This window comes from Hippocampus bargibanti, linkage group LG09 (assembly GCF_051943395.1).
Source record: "Hippocampus bargibanti isolate YZ-2025 linkage group LG09, ASM5194339v1, whole genome shotgun sequence".
NCBI lineage: Eukaryota > Metazoa > Chordata > Actinopteri > Syngnathiformes > Syngnathidae > Hippocampus > Hippocampus bargibanti.
The window spans coordinates 6239692-6259638 of NC_142742.1; the positions used below are offsets into that span (position 1 = coordinate 6239692).

At 40.5% G+C, this 19947-nt stretch overlaps 2 protein-coding genes across 2 annotated transcripts in view; one reads left to right on the forward strand and one right to left on the reverse strand.

Annotated features, from left to right (window-relative positions):
- Window positions 1-1392, reverse strand: part of LOC148893451 (ryanodine receptor 3) — a 102104-nt gene extending 100712 nt beyond the window's left edge. Inside the window, exons 1-2 of the mRNA XM_089005057.1 lie at window positions 1112-1392; window positions 740-994 (exon numbers count right to left, since the gene is read on the reverse strand). Coding sequence (XP_088861183.1) covers window positions 740-787 — 48 coding nt within the window. The 5' untranslated portion in view covers window positions 788-994; window positions 1112-1392. The remainder of the gene's footprint in view (window positions 1-739; window positions 995-1111) is intronic.
- Window positions 1393-2214: 822 nt separating this feature from the next.
- LOC148893452 (formin-like) overlaps window positions 2215-19947 on the forward strand; it is a 72189-nt gene continuing 54456 nt past the window's right edge. Inside the window, 6 exon segments of the mRNA XM_089004310.1 lie at window positions 2215-2371; window positions 3518-3929; window positions 3931-5083; window positions 12880-13046; window positions 17840-17960; window positions 18785-18846. Coding sequence (XP_088860436.1) covers window positions 3612-3929; window positions 3931-5083; window positions 12880-13046; window positions 17840-17960; window positions 18785-18846 — 1821 coding nt within the window. The 5' untranslated portion in view covers window positions 2215-2371; window positions 3518-3611.

Genomic DNA, 19947 nt, shown 5'->3' on the forward strand with positions numbered 1-19947 from the left:
TGGAAGTATAACAAAACATTTCAATCTAGAAACCATACGATGTCCAGTATGTTCTAAACGCTGATTTACAATTAGTATTTATCCGCCTGTGTCTATTTTTATTCCTAACTGATTATCGTTACAAGGGCATATTTTGGTGAGTCCACCTGAAGGAATTGTTGACTACCCACATATCAAACCTTGTGATTGTTATCTTAAAGAATATTGCACGAGTATGCACCATAGTTCATCCTTCACGAATAAGGTTTTTGCGCTAAAGATAGGCTATTGACAAACAAACACCTCAGATGCAGCATTATCCTGTTGCACGCAGTGTGCTGACAATATCCTGTGACGGTAAAGTGTCATTGACAGTTTTGAAAGGCGCTTATAAATGAAATGTATTATTATTATTATTATTATTATTATTATTATTATTATTATTATTATTATTATTATTATTATTATGAGCTTGATGGACTTGTTAGCAAACTTATTCATTGGAAGACTGCATAGTGCATGCATGCACAGCATAGAAAGTATTAACTCAGATGCTTGACAAACAAGAAGGCGCTATGAACACCGTCTTAAAGGTGTGTACAATGCTCTCGCAGTTTATTTGGATTATGACGGAAACAAAAAGAAAAACGCCCCACGCGATCGGCACTCGATTGAGATACTGTAGAGAACAACCACCGTTGCATGGAATGAGACAACATTACGACAAAGACAAGTCTGCAGAGGAGCACAGTGTACTCACAGTTCTGAGAAACTGAATCTCATCCTCTCCTTCCCCACCTTCAGCCATGGCTGCAAATGAGCCCACCTCAGGCGCTGGTTACTTTTCCTGGTCGACGTGAGCATACAGTTAATCCACGGTCATATAGCGTCGAGACTGCCGGCCAAATCCCGGTGCTCAAGACTCCTTCACCGGTGGCCCCGGGGGGCGGGTGGGAAGGGGGGAACATGGAGTGTGCTGCTGCTCACAAGATGATGCTGATGCTGGCTTAGTCGGCTGTGGAACGGCGTGGCGTGGAAATAAGGAGAAGGAGAGACAACATAAATCAGCGACGTCACTTTCAGGCGCCAATGAAAGAAGATTATTTTTACCTTGACAAACAGCGATACTCACAATTAGTGTTTTTTCGAGAAAGCTTGCAAAATGGACCTCGAAAACGAGTACTTCATCACGTCTGGTGCCATTTACCAGCTCGGATGAGCAACACGTCTAAAAAATCGGTTTGGCCACAACAGAATCTCGATACTAGCATGCACGATCGTAAAACAAAGGAAACGTTTAGGTAACTACCTCATAACCGAAAAAAAATCGGATATTTCAACTGACTAAAATTCATACGTCCACGATTTTAACAATGGGAAATATAATGTCGGTCACCCTTAGTGAAGTCGTGTGTGAAAAGTGTATTTCTGCTCTCAATGAAATGGGATTCGTTTTTAGATCGGATGCTGCTCTCTAGTGTAAGATTAAGTGATGTACAGCGCAAAAAAAAAAAACTTTCTACACATGATATAATTGGAGGTAGCGTTGAAGCATCTGTTGGTTTAAAAATAGCAGAAAAACAGAGCTAAATTCGTTTTTTCCCAATTATATGAATATCTTCGTGTAGAGTTAAACAATCTGTTGGTTTAAAAAATGGTAGAATCAAAGAGCTAAATTCGTATGTTTTTTTTTTACCAAACTCTTATTAAGAAGCCCAATAAGTCCTGTTTTTAGGTGATATTTCCATTTCATCGTCAAAGTTGTAATATATACTCATTATGTACAGCATCTTCTAAACGGGCGTGTCTCCATAAATTATAATTTGGAATAATTCATTAATACCGATTAAAATGTTAACTTATATTCGTAGGCCGATTCCTAGATGAAAATTGTTATTGTTATATAACACATAGTGTGTATATCGAAGTTAGATACGATTATGACCAGATAACCATTTAAAGTGAATCCAAATATAGCCGGAAAGGTTCAACGCCACATTTCACCACTAGATGTCACTGTTTTATTTGTAGTGTTGTAAAAAATGCTGAAGACGAAAGAGAAAGATAATCCACGTATTTTCGCTCAAAATGTGTTCTGTCTAATTCTAAGAAACGCTGAAGCGTGGCACCGTGTGAAAGTAGCATACCTGAAGGTAACACATCTTAGGTATCGATCGTTCCTTCGTGTCACCTGGATCCAAAATATTTGTAAACATGCATTTAAAATAAGCCTATCACATCACAGTCGAGACTGTAAATCCTATTGGATCCGAGTTTTGTCTATCATCGAAGAAGAGCCCAGTAAATCCGCGGTGAGTCCTGGCTGGCTGCAAACATCCAACACAGAACACACACATGACCAAAAAAAGAACATTCTTTGCAAGTGAATCGGGTAAGTAAATTTCTGTTTTGTTTGAGCGACGGGTCCTGATTTAACTCGCTGCCGGTGCACTTGCACATTGCGCACTTTGCCCTTCCATTGCAGACCGCAAACTCAAATGATGTAAATTTGGTTAAGGTATCTAACAGTGTTGCGTATACATTTTGCAGTGATTATTGCGCAATATTTCTGAATTGCATTAGCAGTTTTGTGAACAACGCCACGAATGACAAATTATGCAAATGGCGTGTAGGAAATGCATGCACCGTACTCTTGTTTATTGCAAGGTGACATCAACACTAAATGACTGGGATAGGTGCATTTTCCAAGTCTTAAAACTTGTCCATCGCTGATAAAAATGAAAAAAAAAAAACGTTCACGGTTTACTGAATGAAAAGAAAAGTGTGGAAAATGTCTTCATTAAACATTTACTGTCTATGTGCCATCTTGTTTCAATTTTCTAGGAGTGATATCATTTCAAAGGAGAAAAGGGACGTAAAGCAAGGCTTTATGATTGTACACAATTAGCCACTAACTTTGACCTCAGAGATTACTACCGTAATTTTCTGGTGTATATGTTGCACCGCAGTATAAGGCGCACCCCCAATGAATGGTGTATTTTCAAACTTTTTCCATAGATAAGGCGCATCGGACTATAAGGCTCACGTTTAGTGAATGAAAAAAAGTTTTCCAAATATAATATACAAATTTATAAAGGTTTTCCTAATATAAGGCACACCACATTATAAAGCGCTACCATAGAGCCTGGGGTTATATTTATATATATGCCAGCATGCACCGCACATTACTTCTTCTACGGTTGGGGGGGGAATGGAGTCAATGGCTGCTACCAGTAGTTGCAAGACCTGTTGTGGCCCAATATTACTTCACATATGAGGCACGCGTGCGTATAAGGTGCAGGATGCAGCTTTTGAAGAAAATCAAGGCTTTTGGGTGCCCTTATACACCGGAAAATACGGTATTTGTTTTCATTCACTGAACATGATAAATTCAGAACTGCATTTAATTTCAAAACCATACTTAATGTGCTGCTCGAATGTCATGGTTTTCAAAATATGTCTGTCCGTAAACATCACAAATGTTTGTATCTGTGTTTTGTGTATTTAGTTCAATTAATTGCTGTTTATTCTGCAACAGTGCAAGAATGGGCCACAGGGTGAGCAGTCAAATGTATCTTGAGATGGGCCGGCTCCTGCGTGATCTTTGGTGATCAGTATGTCAGCCAGCCATCATGGAGGGTCGACACACTGTTTTACTTCTGTATGTGCCCATTCGTGAGCTCAGCAAAACCAGCCTATATTTCCCGAAACGGGCGGTCCCGAGCTTCAAGTACAAGAGTCGCACCACTCCCTCAGCCGGGATTTGTGATGACCATGACTGTGAAAATGAGGATCTCGCTGTGTCCAAACAAAGAGTCCAGTCTTCAAACTCCTTGGGCAAACCCCTCAGCTACCAGCAGGCAACAAAGACGTCTGTCGCAGAGCTCTCCTTGCTGGCCGCAGAGCACCGCCAACTCCTGGCTGATCTCTTATCCTTGTGCAAGAATTGTGGCCAACAAAGTCAAGATGGGTAACCAGGATGGAAAAATGCAGGATTTCACCAAAGGACGGAAGGGTGATCCCGAAGGCGAGGTTGTCTGCAGTCGCAATTTAAGTTCTCTTGAGCAAACGGCAACAAAGAGCAGAAAGATGAAGATGAAGCAAGGCAAGCAGCTCGATAGTGCAGAGTATTCCCCGCAGAGTCAGATGAAGACAGACGTTTCAAATGGAACTCCATCCTTTAATCTTCCTGCTCGTAATAGTGGAAGCAAAACCTCTACAATGGATGAGATTCCAGGTACATCATCATCTCTCCGTGAGTCTCACGTTTTATTTGTTGATCCTGTTCTGCCCTTGGAGGAATCATTCCAGAATACCAGAGAGAACTGGGACTTTATTGAGGCTAACCAGACTGTAGACACCGACGTAGATTTCAGCAATGACTTCTCAGAGTATGACAGTGAGCAAGGTTTTGAATCAGCTTCTTGCAGTCTGATGGAAGGCCTGACCCGGGGGGAAAGCGGTGCTAACTTTCGGCCCATCAATAAATTGCCAACAGAGCATGCAACGGTCAAATCTACTCAGCAACAGCAAGGTGAAGCCCACCAGAGGGAAAGAAGGGTGAGATTGGTCGTTAAAATGCAGGATTTGGATGGGAAAGTACAACGTGTCAGTCATACGAGCCCTGATGGGTCAAGGTCTTCGGATTCGTACCCAGAAAGCAAATACACAAACAAGTATGGGCAATCGAGAGACTTAAGCAGAGAGACTCATGTCCGAGAAACAAATGGTCACAAACTTGCTGAAAGGCTACGTTTGCCGCTTTCCCATCCCCATGAACTCCAACCCTTTGCTAAAGCTAGCCCGAAGAGCCCATCTTCGCCTTTCCCCGCCGGCGTCTTCAACAAATTCTTCCCTACCTCAAACAGTCTCCAGAGTATGTTGCCGTCCCCATCACCAAGCCCCAAGCTCAACCATCGCATCGTTGTACTCTCAGATCAAGATGTAGACCATGAGCAGGATAGAAACAGCAACAACGACGAGCCTAAACTCTTCGCCGAGGTCACTGACAAAAATGGCAACCGGCGAACTGTCGCTCATCTGGATTTGAATTCCGGTAGACAGCTGAGCAACTCGGGAAAATGGAATTCTGGCAACTCCACAGGTGAGCAATTTGGAACATTTCCATGACGAAATCTTGATATGAATGTTGACATATAATGTTTTATCATTTTTCAGGACTTTTGACGAAGTTATTCTGTTTCAGTACTCTGAATTGATATTTGAAGTTCTCATTTCCACTCAATTGTTACTCCCAATTTTTTATTTCTCCGATCCAGTTTTCCGATCGGTGGCAGCATTGTCGTTGGCTACCAGCAGTTGAGTCGAACTGGTCTTTGTAAGATCGGTTCACAATTTTAAAAAAATGTCCCATCTAAAACATTTCTTCAGCCGTCATCTGTACTTCTTTGAAGGTGTCGGACGTTTTGCTTCTTATCCAATCAGAATCAGAATCAGAATCAGAATCAGAATCAGAATACCTTTATTCGTCCCGCAATGGGGAAATTTGCAGTCCACAGCAGCAATTGAAGAGGGATGGGGTTGGGGTGGGAGTGAAAGGATAGAAAACAAGATATTCTAAGCATAACAAAATAAAAATGTCAACTGTATACTGTGCAAATGTAGATGTGCAAAAACCGTTCTATAAACAAGACTGTACATAGTGCAGAATCAAGAGATGCATTTAGATATATTGCAACAACCCATATTTACAAGTGTCCAGTTTTTTTTTTTTTTTTTTTTTTTTTTGTTTTTTTCACATGTGATCATTGGGAATTGTGAAGCCTGACAGCAGTCGGTAGGAACGAGCGGCGGTACCTCTCCTTCTTGCAGCGCGGGTGTAATAGTCTCTGGCTAAAGGAGCTACCCAGAGCTGTCAGGATGGGCAGGAGGGGGTGGGAGGGGCTGTCCGTCATAGCTTTTAGTTTAGCTAGCGTCCGTCTGTTGCCCACCTCCTCAAGAGAGTCCAGCGAGCAGCCCACGACAGAACTGGCCCGCTTGACAAAGCGCTCCAGTCTTTTTCTGTCCCGGGTGGTGATGCTGCCTGACCAGCAGACAATGCCATAGTGGATGGCTGATGCCACCACAGAGTGCCACCAAGAAACTTCGTCAGCAGTTTAGGCCTATATATATATATATATATATATATATTATATTCATCGATGGACCACTCCTGTACGACTGAGAGCTTACACAGACGTCCCGTCTAAATGGCTAACCGACGCCTCCGGACAAGTTGTGTCCATAATTTATAAAATCACTTCAAATGACTTCTACTGAGCGTATTTTACAAAGATTCCACGGCATATAGCTATATTTTATATTTTAAGACTCGCGCTGAATATTCAAGTCTTGTTTTCGAGTTGATGACGAGGAACGCACGCCCCCGACCGAGAAAGCGACACACAATGTATTTTGCGGTGCTTTTTTTGGTCTGAAAACTTCATGTTAATCCATGTTGATGGTGAAATTAGAAGGAAAAAAACATAAATAGCGCGATGGTGAATCATTGTGTGTTGCACCAAGTCTACTATTTGATACTAGTTGACACAAATTCCCAGCAGACAAATCAGCCCATTTCCAACGGAGCTTGGGCGCCATCTTTTGCATTTTCTGGGCGCTACATTGGAGTCCAGACGCCTCAAAATGAGACGGAAGGACTTCTTTAATCGATTGCAAACATTTATACTTTCCTCTTCAGAACTATTTGAATCATATTAAAATTCGAGCAAGGCAAGATGTCCTGGTGTGACGTCACGAACAAGGGGGAGGGTCCTTCTGAAACTCGGCATCTCCAATGTCATTTTGAAGTCGTTTTGGGACGCTATAAGTCATTTTTATTGGTGTTTTGCATTTGACTAAAAATATCAGCCTGCGTGTGTTGGGTATTTTAGATGCTATAAAACGTTTTTCTGATGTCAGTTAAGAAACAAAAAAATGTTGTCGGTTGTCCTTTAAAGTTGTAGTATGCTGTAGATTATTTGAAATGATAAAAAACGTATAAGTTGACAGGTATGTTTCTTTCAACAATCATGTGTGACATCCCCTACAAATTAAAAGCTACCCAGCAGAGTTAAACAAAGAGCAAAGTTCTGAGAATAATTTGGTTGATGATTCCACCCCCGCCCCCCCTTTTTTTTTAACTCTCTAAACACCGCAGCCAAGTCGGAGATTAGTGTCTCTGATCAAAGGCTCAAACTTGACGCAAAACCTCCACCCGACCACGGTTCTCGTGAGCGCTGCGCTAACTGAAGCATTGCCAATTTACTGACAGAAGCTTCTAAACTCACAACCCCCACCCTATCAAAACTGTTACAGTAAGATGAAACTGATAACGGGGTCACCGACAGGTACAAAAAAGGATTATAAGGACCTTCTTTTGTAATTATTATTTATTATTTTTACTGGACAGACAAATCCTCATTGGGTGTGTTTCATGCTAACTCGTGCATTAGAAGTTGACACATGACAAAAAAATGACTTAAATGCTCTAAAAGGGTCGATATTGACAGTGAATTTTATTTTAAAACATTTGCCACACCAGAGGAGAGATGATGACTTGCCGTGGCTTTAATAGAGACTATCCAAAGATCAATTGTGATTACCGTGTTTTCCGTTGTATAAGGCACAGCGGAGTATAAGGCGCACCCCCAATGAATGGTGTACTTTCAAATTCTTTTCTCTTGACTTTATTCTTATATCGTTTTTCCTCTCTTCACTTCTTTTTATTGAACTAACTATCCAGCTATCTTGCTATCTAGCTGTCTACCTAGCTAGCTATCTATTTGCTATTTATTATATATCTATTATCTATCTGTCAGCTGGCTGGCTGACTATCTAGCTACCTAGCCATTAGCTGTCTGGCTAGATGCCTAGCTATGTAGCCAGCCCGCTATTAGCTATATGGCGCATCTGGCTATTTACCTAGCTAGATATTAGCTATATTTTTGCTATCCATTAGCTAGCTGGCTAGCTTTCTATCTATTTAAGTTACTTCTGCGTTGAGTGAACGCTGGCGCATGTGGCTGCCGCTGCTCTCCCACAGAAAAACTTATATTGTGACTGTAAAGTGACCTTGAGAGTTTTGAAAGGCGCTTATAAATGAAATGTATTATCATTATTATTATTATCTATCCTTCTTTGTCCCAATTAACTTGCCAGGTTCCATTTAGTCCCGTCTCTCACTTTAGTCCTCCGTTTTAATACCTCACATATTTGTTGTCTGTCATCAGGCAGTTGTTGTTGTTGTTTTTTAATTAAATTACCCCATACGATCCAACATGGTCACATGAATCTGAGCAGTGCAAGATATCATTCTATTTACAAGCTATCATTCAACATAATGTGCGCTGCTTTGCAACATTTTTAGGCTACTGAGAACAAGGGGAAGCTCTTTTCAGGTAATTGAATGGACTTTGGCAACACATGCTAAGAATGTTCTCCCCCTCTTTTTTTTTTATCCGTACGTCTCACACTGCTGCAGAAAAATATTGCCCAGCGTTATCTCTCCATAACCCTTATAACATCTTGCTATATCTTCATTACAACCGATTCTAGTGTGTGTCTGCTCGGCTTTAAATATACATCTACCAGTCAAGCGAAATAAGGTTAACCAAATTGTCTGTGCATGAGTTGGTAGGCTGTCAATCCCGATAAAGACATTCCTTAATATTCCTCCATTTTATGCTTCCCATTTGCCATCAGAATTGTATTTCAAGCGAAAAATGATTTGTGGGAGCTCACGGAGCTAGCGTGCTTTTCTGCTTTTGGTTCTCAGATAAGCACAGAGCTTTTTTCTGTGGTTCCAATATCCGTACACAGAACAATTAGCCAGTCGATCCGTCTTTCACAGCAAATATGTGGTGAAATGGGAGGGAAGGCCACAAGACCAGCTCAATGATTTATAATAAGCTTTTCATTTGTCATGATTTATACAAAAGTTGATGCAGCGAAGGATAGTGCAAGCTGCCATATGCTCTCAACATCCCATATAGCCTACTTGCGTGACTTTGACTGATTAGGTTATGGATTTTGTTGGACAAAATCGGGCAGCGTTGGCGAAACAGTTGTCATCTTCTGCACAAGGCCATTTCCAATAATTTGCCACCATCGTGTTTGGTATTGTTGCACATTGAAATAATTTAGTTGTTGATGGTTTCACCTTTTGGGTTTTCATTATCTAACCGAGCCCAATACAAAAGCTCAAAAACCATATTTTCCACTACAGTGCCAGGGTTTTTGGCATTTTCACTTAAATTCCAGGACCCACAGAATATTGAGTTTTAGGACAACATAAACATTCAATAGAGCATAAGAAAACTTAGACTCTCTTCTTTCATCAGAAAAGAAAGTGTTAATTCCTAAATTATATGGGTCTGGAGTTATATGAGCTTCAAATGAAGGTGGCTGTCCAAAATACAATGCAATTCATACATATTGTTTTATATAGCACTTTAACAACAGCTGAAGCTGGAACAAAGCGCTAACATGCAAAAAAAAAAGGGAAAGAACATCGGGAGAGGTCTGACCAGCGCTTTATCGGCACACCCGCAAAACCCGAACAAATTCAGGAATGACGCTGCACGTCATATTTTCAATTCCCAAATAAATTCAGGAATGGCAGTGAATGAGTTAATACGATTTGACTGAGCTCAGTAAGATTAAAAAAAAACTTTATTCGTTCCACAATGGAGACATTTGCAATCTCCAGCAGCATAGACATTTTAAGGCTGCAGAAATCACACATGCATCAAAATTCTGTGTATCTTTCGTGTTTTCGAGACCTAAATAATATTCTCGATCTGAATTTGGCCTCAACCGTCGCAGATAACTCAGCATTTGATTCAGTTCACAGCATTCATTTGCATAATGACAATGCCACCCTGTCAGCACCTGATGTTCAAAGGTTTCTGTTATGGCATGTGAAACGCAGACAGACTTACAAAGAATTTAGTGTATGACGTGGCAACGTCCAGGCTGCATGACAGCTGCTCATTTTCAATTTCATGGACTTCTGTCACTTTTTCCGTGCAGATGTGCACGGAAGACACAAACCCACACAGCAAAAGAAACTGACCTTGCCAAAGAACATGATGGTACATATGGATGATTATGATCCAGTTTCAGTGTAATGCTCTTCTTACTTAACTAAGAACGCCCGCCCCGCTGTACTGCCGTGTTTGTGTTTAATAACAGTTTATGAGTATGTCTCACTAGGGAGTCAGATTAAATGACAGCAATGTTCTATTTCACCCCCTACCCCTCACCCACCCTGGTCGCTTAAATGACAACCGACGCCTCTGGACAAGCTGTGTCCATAATTTGTAAAATGCCTTCAAATGACTTCTACTGAGCGTATTTTACAAAGATTCCACCGCATATAGCTATATTTTACGTTTTAAGACTCACGCTGAATATTCCGGAAGTCTTGTTTTTGAGTTGGTGACGCGTCCTCACCCTACGTCACTGAAGGGACGCCCCTGACCGAAAAAAGGACACATTGTAACAGTTCTTCCATCACGTCAATGCATTTTGCTGTACTTTGGCCTGAAAACCTCGTGTAGGACCAAAAAAAAGCAGAAGAGGGCGACAAAGCTCCGTGTAAGGAATTAATCAGCCTGTGGAAACAAGCTGATTAATTATTTTTCCTTACACGGCTTTGTCGTCACTTTCTGCCTTTTTTGGGTGCGACATTTCCCACCCCTGATGCTTCAAAATGACACGGAATAAATTCTTTAATCGATTGCAAACATATATGCTTTCTTCTTCAGAACTATTTGAATCATATTCATAACTGGATGAGTAACAAGAAAGCATATTCTCCGAATCTGAAGCCATTGTTTTGATTCTCCAACAAGGCAAGATGTCTTGGGGTGACATCACGAACAAGGGGGCGGGACCTTCTGAAACTGGCCACTTCCGGGTTCATTTTTTTTTTTTGCAGTTCACTTTAAGTCATTTTTATTGGTGTTTTGCATTTGACTAAAAATATCATCGTCATCATCGTTTTGGGTATTTTAGATGCTCTAAAACGTTTTTCTGATGTCAGTTAAGAAACAAAAAAGTGATGTCAGTTGTCCTTTAAATATGTGTATGTGCAAAATGAAGCCCTATGAAAAACAGATCATATTGTCTTTTTTTTCTTCCACGTGATACTTCCGGTTTTCTCGTTGCGTAATGAACAGACTTTTTCCAATCCATAGTGTACATTATTGTCATTGCAGTGGTGTGTTTCTGAGTGTGTGTTGGGGGACCGGGGGGGTGGGGGGGGGGGGCTTTTGAGCCAGACTGCAGTGTCTGACATAATTAAAATTACATCTCTCTGACCAGATGGAGGCGGTGTTGGGATTCTTAGACATATTTAAATATGCTTCACTTAATCTCTCTCTCTCTCTCTCTCTCTCTCTCTCTCTCTCTCTCTCTCTCTCTCTCTCTCTCTCTCTCTCTCTCTCTCTCTCTCTCTCTCTCTCTCTCTCTCTCTCTCTCTCTCTCCCCCTCCAAAAATGTAGAATTTTTTTTAACCATTCTGAGATTGAATGACTGCTGCATGATCCAAAAGCATTCGACTTTGAGAAAGCAAACTAACTGTTATCCTAGATTTATTTTCTTGAATTTCTTCTCCTCTGCTGTCCAAGTGTGCATCATGACTGAATTCAAGTCATTTGGCAGAAATTCAAATTCTAGAATTCTATTCAACGTGACGACCAATCTCTTAGAAACAAGTGATGGGCGAACGCAGTCATACTGCGGTCACTCTAACCATCCATTATCTGATCCAATTATCCTCACGGTGGTGATGGGCATGCTGGAGCTTATCCCAGATGTATGTGGTCAGCAAGCGAGGGGGACACCCTTTGCTGGCTGCCAGCCCATAGACAGAGAAGAACCATTTATTTACACTCCCAGTCGCACCTATGGACAATATAGAGTGTTCAATTAACCTAACGTGCATGTTTTTGGAATGTGGAAGGAAACCGCAGTACCCGCGACATCTGCACTGGGAGGCAGACGGACAAGTCTGCAAACAGAAAACTAAATCATGCTGAAGATTTTTTTTTTTCTCTTGACAAATGTAGGCAGGCTATCAGTGTACATTTTGGGTTTGCAAGGCCCATCAATTCATTTGTTTTTCTTTGTATACATCGAACCTGCAGTCAAAATAGTAGTTTACTGCTGGTGTGGCTCGTAGGAAGTGAGCAGTGTAAGTGCTGATAAAAATAGCTTCATGCCCTGAGGCTTGCAGAAAAACAGGACTGCATGTTTGATGTTAAACAATTCGGACACCTCCTTTCAAGCCATGTGTATTATCCACAACGGCTACACGGCACAACTTCAATTATTTCAATAACCATCACAAACACTCTAATAGTAATTCTGTGTGTATTAGCTTTTTTGTCTTTTCTCTTGACTCTATTCTTATTTCTTTTTTGCGCACTTCACTTATTTTTATTTATCAAGCTATCTAGCTAGATACCGAGCTTGCTAGCTATTTGCTATTTATTAGCTATCTGTTCGCTGGCTGGCTAGCTATCTAGCTAGCTAATAGCTGCCTGGCTAGCTATGTAGCTAGCTATCTATTAGCTATTTGGCACATCTGGCTATCTCGCTAGCTAGATAGCTATTAGCTACAGTATCTATTGGCTATCTATTAGCTAGCTGACTAACTTTATATCTATTTGAGTTTCTTCTGGGTTGAGTGAACGCTGGCGCATCTGGCTGCTGCTTCTCACCCACAAAAAAACCTATCCGGTGAATGTAGAGTGACCTTGAGAGTTTTGAAAGGTGCTTGTAAATGAAATGTATTATTATTATTATTATTATTATTATTATTATTATTGTTGTTAATATTATTCTAAAACACTTTATTTTTCTGTGGTTGTCTGTACGTATCTCATGCAACAGAGGACTCGCTCCTGCGTCATGATGATATTTGGATGCTCGATGGCGATGACCCTCAGGAGCCCTTGTCCCGTCTCCCCCGACCCGATCACCTCGATTTCCTTCGCATTACACCGCCTGAGGATGACATCATTGGGGATACGCCTTATTATCCCACGCTGGGGTGCACGGTGAGAATCACAGAAACTTGCACACTACGTTCTCTACATCACCGTGGCATTTTTTTCCTAAGCACATGACCACAAATTCTTGAAATGGATTATGATGTCCTAGATTTTAATCTTCAGACAGATCTTAAACCAAACCCGACTGCTACAATTTCCTTTTTTAAGAAATAATAATAAAATCAAAACCATGGTGACCATTTTGAGAAATTGTAAAAATTTCCACATTTACAGCCTTCTTCGAGCAAACATGAGTTTGAAATGTGTAATAATTAAAATAAATACATAAATAAAAGTGGCCTACCCAACAAAATCATTACATAACATTTGCTATGACGCCTATCCTAGTTATTTAGGCGGCATTTGATCAAGGCATTCCTGTGGCTGGTAGGCAGATTACCATATTTTTCAGTGTATAAGGCATACTGGAGTATAAGGTGCACCCCAATGAATGGTGTGTTTTCAAAATGTTTCCATATATAAGGCGCACCGGACGAGAAGGCGCACCTTCAATGAATGAAAAAGAAGTTTTCCAAATATAATATATAACTACACAAAATGTTTCAAATACAGTGTAAGGCACACTACATTATAAGGTGCTACAGTAGAGGCACCCTAGTTCTTCTACGGGGGGAAATGGAGTCGGTGGCTGCTGACAGTAGTTGCGAGATCTGTTGTGGCTCAATATAACTTCACATGTAAGGTGTATAAGGCGCAGTATCATCTGTTAAAGAAAATCAAGGCTTTTGGTTGCGCCTTATACACAGGAAAATACTGTATCTCTTCCAGAAACAATTACCGTATTTTTTACATACGTTTTTTATACATTTTTATATATTGATATATTATATTTGGATTTTTTTTTTCATTCGTTGAAGGTGCACCTTATACTCCGGTGCGCCTTATACATGAAAAAAGATCAAAAATACACCATTCATTGGGGGTGCGTCTTATATTTCGGTGCGGCTTATACACCAGAAAATATAGTAATTTCATAAGTAGTAGTTTTCCGAATGTAATATATAAATATATAATTTTATTTCCAAATATAAGACACACCACATTATAAGGAGCTACAGTAGAGGCTGGGGTTACGCACTCCTTCTTCTTCAGGGGTAAATGGAGTCGTTGGCGGCTGACAGGAGTTGCGAGACCTGTTGTGGCTCAATATTACTTCACATCGAAGGCGCACCTGTGTATTAGGCAGAGGGTCATATTTTGAAGAAAATCAAGGCTTTTGGGTGCACCTTATACACCGGAAAATATGGTACTTGAATGTGGTTTAAGTGGATGTGGGTATGTTTAGCCTAAAGCCATAGGTTTTGTATCAGTCTATGAAATGTGAATACTTTTAGTGCATTTTTTTGCAATCAATGCTGTTTGAGCACATATGGATTTAGTCCTGTGTGTGTGTGCGTGTGTGTGAACCCTGTGTCTGTGTGTAATACAATTACATAACAAAATCCATCCAAAGCCCATATTCAACACGAGACTTTTTTCTTTGATAAAGATTCTTGAATGCCCTAAATTTTGTAAAAAAAAATGTTAATAGAGATCATGACTGATGTGGAGAATGTGAATTGTACAACCAATATTTCATGCGAGAAAAAGAAAAGAAAGAAATATTAGAGGTTTGAAAATCATTCACCCGATTACAGTGCCCATGTCAAAGGATTTCTGTTTTGCATTCTTCCGTGGCTTGAGATTAGTTGTTCAACCAAGCAGATTGTGGCATTCTAAAGGCAAATCACCTCTTGTTGCTGAGTGCAACAAGAGGAATGCAAGTTCTCCTTGAAACCAGGAAAACAACCACCACAATTTAGAACGGATTAAAATCATGAATAAGACGAAAGTGACACGTTGTATTAATCGAGTTACCACGAATGGCATTCATGTTGACTCACACTTGACAACCAGCATCCTATAACTGTCACTTTTTATGTCACTTATCAAACCGAGCTCATTGGCGTCATTAGCATGCTAGCTACTCTTGTTTACAACCACACAAGCTAAAGTTCACATGCTCTTGGATGCAGTAACCACTTGTTGCCATGTCGAGGTACTAGACATGTCCAGCTGAAGACACAATTCCCTCCTGCGCATCGTATTTCGTCACTCTGCCATGTTCTAAACGTGAAGTAAACAATTCAAAGTGGGTAGAAATCAAAAATAAGCTGAAAGTGACACATTTTATTAATCCAGTCATTCATGTTGACTCACACTTGACAACTATAACTCCTATAACTCCTATAACTGTCACTTTATATGTCACTTATCATACTGAGCTAATTGTGGTCGTTAGCATGCTACCTACTCCTGTCTACAACCACCCAAGCTAAAGTTCACACACTCTTTCATGCAGTAACCACTTGTTGTCATATAGAGCCACTGGGCTTGTCCATCTGAAGTCACTTCCGCGCTTCCTACTTTGTCACTCTGCCATGTTCTAAACGTGAAGTAATCAGACACCTATGGCTGGTACTACAGGTCCCCTCCCAGAAAGGGAGGGACGGCGGGCTGCAAGGCGTCCACAGACTGGGTAAACCAGTGAGATTTTTTTTTCTTCTTCCCTCAACCTGATTTTTTTCTTCCGTCTCTCATGCAACAGTCGCCTGGACTTTTTTCCTTCTCGCTCAAATAAATTACGATAGAATGAACCAAAAGAAAGCAACTCAGTCATGGACCACAAACTTTACGGCAGCACTGAGGGAAGGATAAGCCACATCATCAACATGGAAAATACAGCTTGCCTTGTGGGAATAGTTGGAATTATTTTATGAATGTTTGAACTCTACTCTGGATTACAATCGGATTTTGATCTACATATTGCCCAGATTAGCCACTCATATAACTTTTTTTTTTACTGCACTGGTGGTAGTTTTTCACTGACACAATGAACACATTTTCATTTCAACCTGTTTGTCATGCATACGGTAGAATTATTATTGGTGCCCTCTTTTAAAAGGTAAGAGGAGATTTGTCCATACAGACAAATTGTTTCTTGCCAATGTTTCAGGTGGAATAGGAACAGACTTGGGACACACCTCTTGGACATATACTATTTTTTTTAATTCGATACCAGTGTGACAGTCAAATGAGAATGGACAGATCACAGAGTCTCTCTCATGCAAATGGACCAAAGCCTACTCCTGGTTTGTTAAATGTCTTTAACAATCTTCTCACTAGGGAGAGGTCAGAATCAGATCTTCAGCCGGCTGTGCTGACGTCTTTCAAGGAACTGTCGGATATTGACGAATGTCAAACTCTCAAAAGTGACATTGCGTTGAAAGAGAGGGATGTGCTCTCTCCTGGAGATGAATTTGCTTCATATTCCAGAGAACAAAATGTTGACGAGTGGGAACGTCACAAGGATTCTGACAGTCCGGTTAAAGAAGAGTTGTCACACTCGTTGGATGAAGATTCAGTCCGGGTGACTCGAGTGTTGACATATAGTGATTCTGAAAATGAGGAGGAAGGGGCGGGACTTGAAAATAAAAGCCTGTCAAAGAAGCTAATAATTGTCAGGAAGCCAACCTCACCCGAGGATAGCAAAGATTTGATTTACCGTAGCAATGAAGACGTACAGCCTAGTACCACTGAGACGGGGTTACATGTACCACAATTTCGAACACATGGCTATCAGATATCACCTTTGGAATCGTTTTTATCTGCAGACAGGTGCAGCCAACGCACAGACTTTCAAAGTGCTCCTGTCTTATCAGCTCCCACGGAGAACACAGCTTTGCCATTGAACAGAGTCGAAACATCTAGCACAGAAAACAATGGAAGTCAACAAACCAAAGACAGCATTGACGGTTCTTTCCCCGTTGCCTCCACTGTCCAAGAACGTCATACAAATGTATCCCCAACATTCCATCAATCTGGAACATGTGACCAAGACTACGCCAATCCGCTTTCAAACCAAGTGATCCCTTCCACAAATCTTGTGGCACAATTAGACAATGTAGAAAAAACAACACCATTGCTCTCCTCTGGTCTTGATCTCCAACCAAGTGGCAAACTATCACCTCAGCATTCACTTTCCTCAAAGACCCCGGATGCGTCTTCTTCCATCTCACCCCAATCCAAGGATACGTCACACTCTTCGCCTCATTCTTTTCAGATGCCGGCTCTGTTTAGTGGCCTACGAGTGCTGAAGAAAGGAGCGGTAGGGGAAGAACGAGAGACTGTGTCGGAGATCAAGCAGAGTGAGAAAGATACTGACCTGGCCTTGCTAAGTCTGAAGAAGACAGTGAACAAAACCAAGCTCCTACCTAAGCAGAAGACCTCCGCTTCATCTAAAAAACACCTGGAGTCTAAACCTCTGGCAGGAAATCTGAAAAACAGTCAACACTTTAACCTTGATGAGCACAACGAGGTCAAAAGTGAAGGACAGGAGGTTGATCCGGAAACTCATAAAAATAAAGAGCTTGAGACCGGAGATGAGGTGGCAAGACTAAAACAGCCACATTCAGAAATTAGGAAAACCTCTGATTTGGCCTCTGATGCTTTTCGAAGTATTTTTGGCCCTAAATCTGTCAAAAAGGAAAAAACTGAGCCTGTGGATCTGGAAGCAGTGAGAAAAAAGATCAAGAATGACAAAGAAAGTCTACGGTCTATTTTTGAGAGAACCTCCAAAACGACAAGCAGGGAACTGAAAGCTCCCACGGAAGTGAACGTATGTCATAACCTCTCTCCGCGGTTTCTATTCATCCAATGTATTTATGATGGCAATTTAAAAAAAATACTCCTCAGCTTATTCCGGGAATATACTAACATGATTGTATTTGCTCTGACAGACGGAGACCACGTCGCCTGCAGACAGTGAGGACCGAACTCCAGGTCGTCTGCAGGCTGTGTGGCCACCACCCAAATCCAAAGATGAAGAAGAAAAGGTCGGACTCAAGTACACAGAGGCAGGTAAAAAACAGATACAAATCAATGTTTGTACCTTATTGACACATCACACATTGATGTGGCGACACTAGAATACAAATTTAATGAATGATTTATGCTGCAATATCTTTCTTTACAATTCCTTTTCATGATCTTGCACACAATTGAAGTCATTCACTGCCATTCTTAAATTTATTCATAAACTGAAAACATGACGTGGAGCGCCATTCCCGAATTTGTTCGAGTTTTGGTTTTTCTTGTGGGGGTTGCCGATAACACGCTGGTCAGACCTCTGGCAATGTTTTTTTCCCTTCCATGAGGGGGCAGCGTTTCCCTTTAGTGGGAATGGCGCTCCACGTTATATTTTCAATTACCCAATAAATTTGGGAATGGCAGTCAATGAGTTAACTTGACAACATGTTTTTGGAGCACCATCACCTGCGCCATTATAAATTAGGTTGCCGGAGTCACAAAACCGGTCTGTCTGTCAACAATGACCCAACCCTCAAACATGCAAAATAAAATGTGCTGAAATTGATTTTGTCAACTAGTTGCATGAAATAAAATTAAAAAAGATCAATTGTTTAATTGACGATACAGGACATCTACTTGTAATGTATCAGGATCAAGATGAGGTTATTTATTTAGTCCACTTTACACACTAAAATTGATTACATCTAACCAACATTTTCATCAGTGTGGAGATTAATTGCATGATCAGCTACAAATCTTGTCGAGCCAGAAATGCAGCATTCTTTGTATTCAATTAGTTATTCTGTTTTTTACACCTGCAAAAACACCAGTAATGTGAACAAATGTATTTAATGTGTCATCATTTTTTTTTTCAGAGCACCAGGCTGCTCTCCTGCAGCTCAAGAGGGAATGCAAGGAAGATTTGGAGCAAATGCATGTAAGTTTTAGCAGTGTTGAAAGACCAGTTTTCAGCGCTTTGTAAATAACACCAACAATGAGAGTCGACGGTGGAAATGTGCATCTCCATTATGAACACAAGATGGCGTCAAGTCATCATTAAATAGTCAAGCACAGCTACACACGACGGTCGACGATTTGCTTCTGAACTTCAATCGCGGTTCACTTTCAAATATGCCACATTCAACTTCAAATACAGGTATTACTCCCACGGAGGTTGTCTTTGACAATATTTTTACACAAATATTTTTTTGTACAGTGAACGCCCGTCAAAAAAAAACCTTGACCCCCCCCAAGAAAATCAGTACGCAGTTTCCCATGAAATAGGGGGGTCGGACAAAACAAAATACAACAAAAAACATCAATATCTGAAAATATTTGAAAAATATGTAAATCTACGGTAGCCGAATTGCTGACACATTGTCGTAAAAGTGCGGTCCATCTCGCGAGATTATAAATTCCATAACCACACACCCCCACCACCACCACTCCCAAACCCACCGACAATGCCGAGATTTTAGACAGCAGGTGATAAAGAAAATGTGCACATTTTGAAATATAACAGTTTTGGGACTTTTAGTTTGATTATTTTATGTGAAACTGTGTTCATAGTGCGATTAGTTGCATTATACTGAAAATCTATACAGAAATATACCAAAATAATTAAGATTGTACCACAATATCATTTTGAACATGTGTGAAATTTCACATTGTAGATTTTCTGGTGGAAAAACGTTTAAACATCTTTGAAATTTTGATAGTTGTCCATGTTAAGCGCTTTGTTACACCTTCAGGTGTTGTTAAAGCGTGATATGAATCAATATGCATTTGATTGTATTGTATTGCATTTTAAAAGATTGAAATAGATTGATATAAACACACGAATGAGCTGTCAGTTATAAACAATACCAGCTAGTTTTTTAAAAATTTTTGTCACCAAATTATACTTTTTACAAAGTCAAATATAAATCGTTTCATTGGCAATTTCCTCGATTAAAATCTGACCTCAGCAAGGTTTTCTGAGCCTGTCTGTTTTCAGAATTTAATATACCCTCGTTAATAGACTGATGCCGAGACTGAA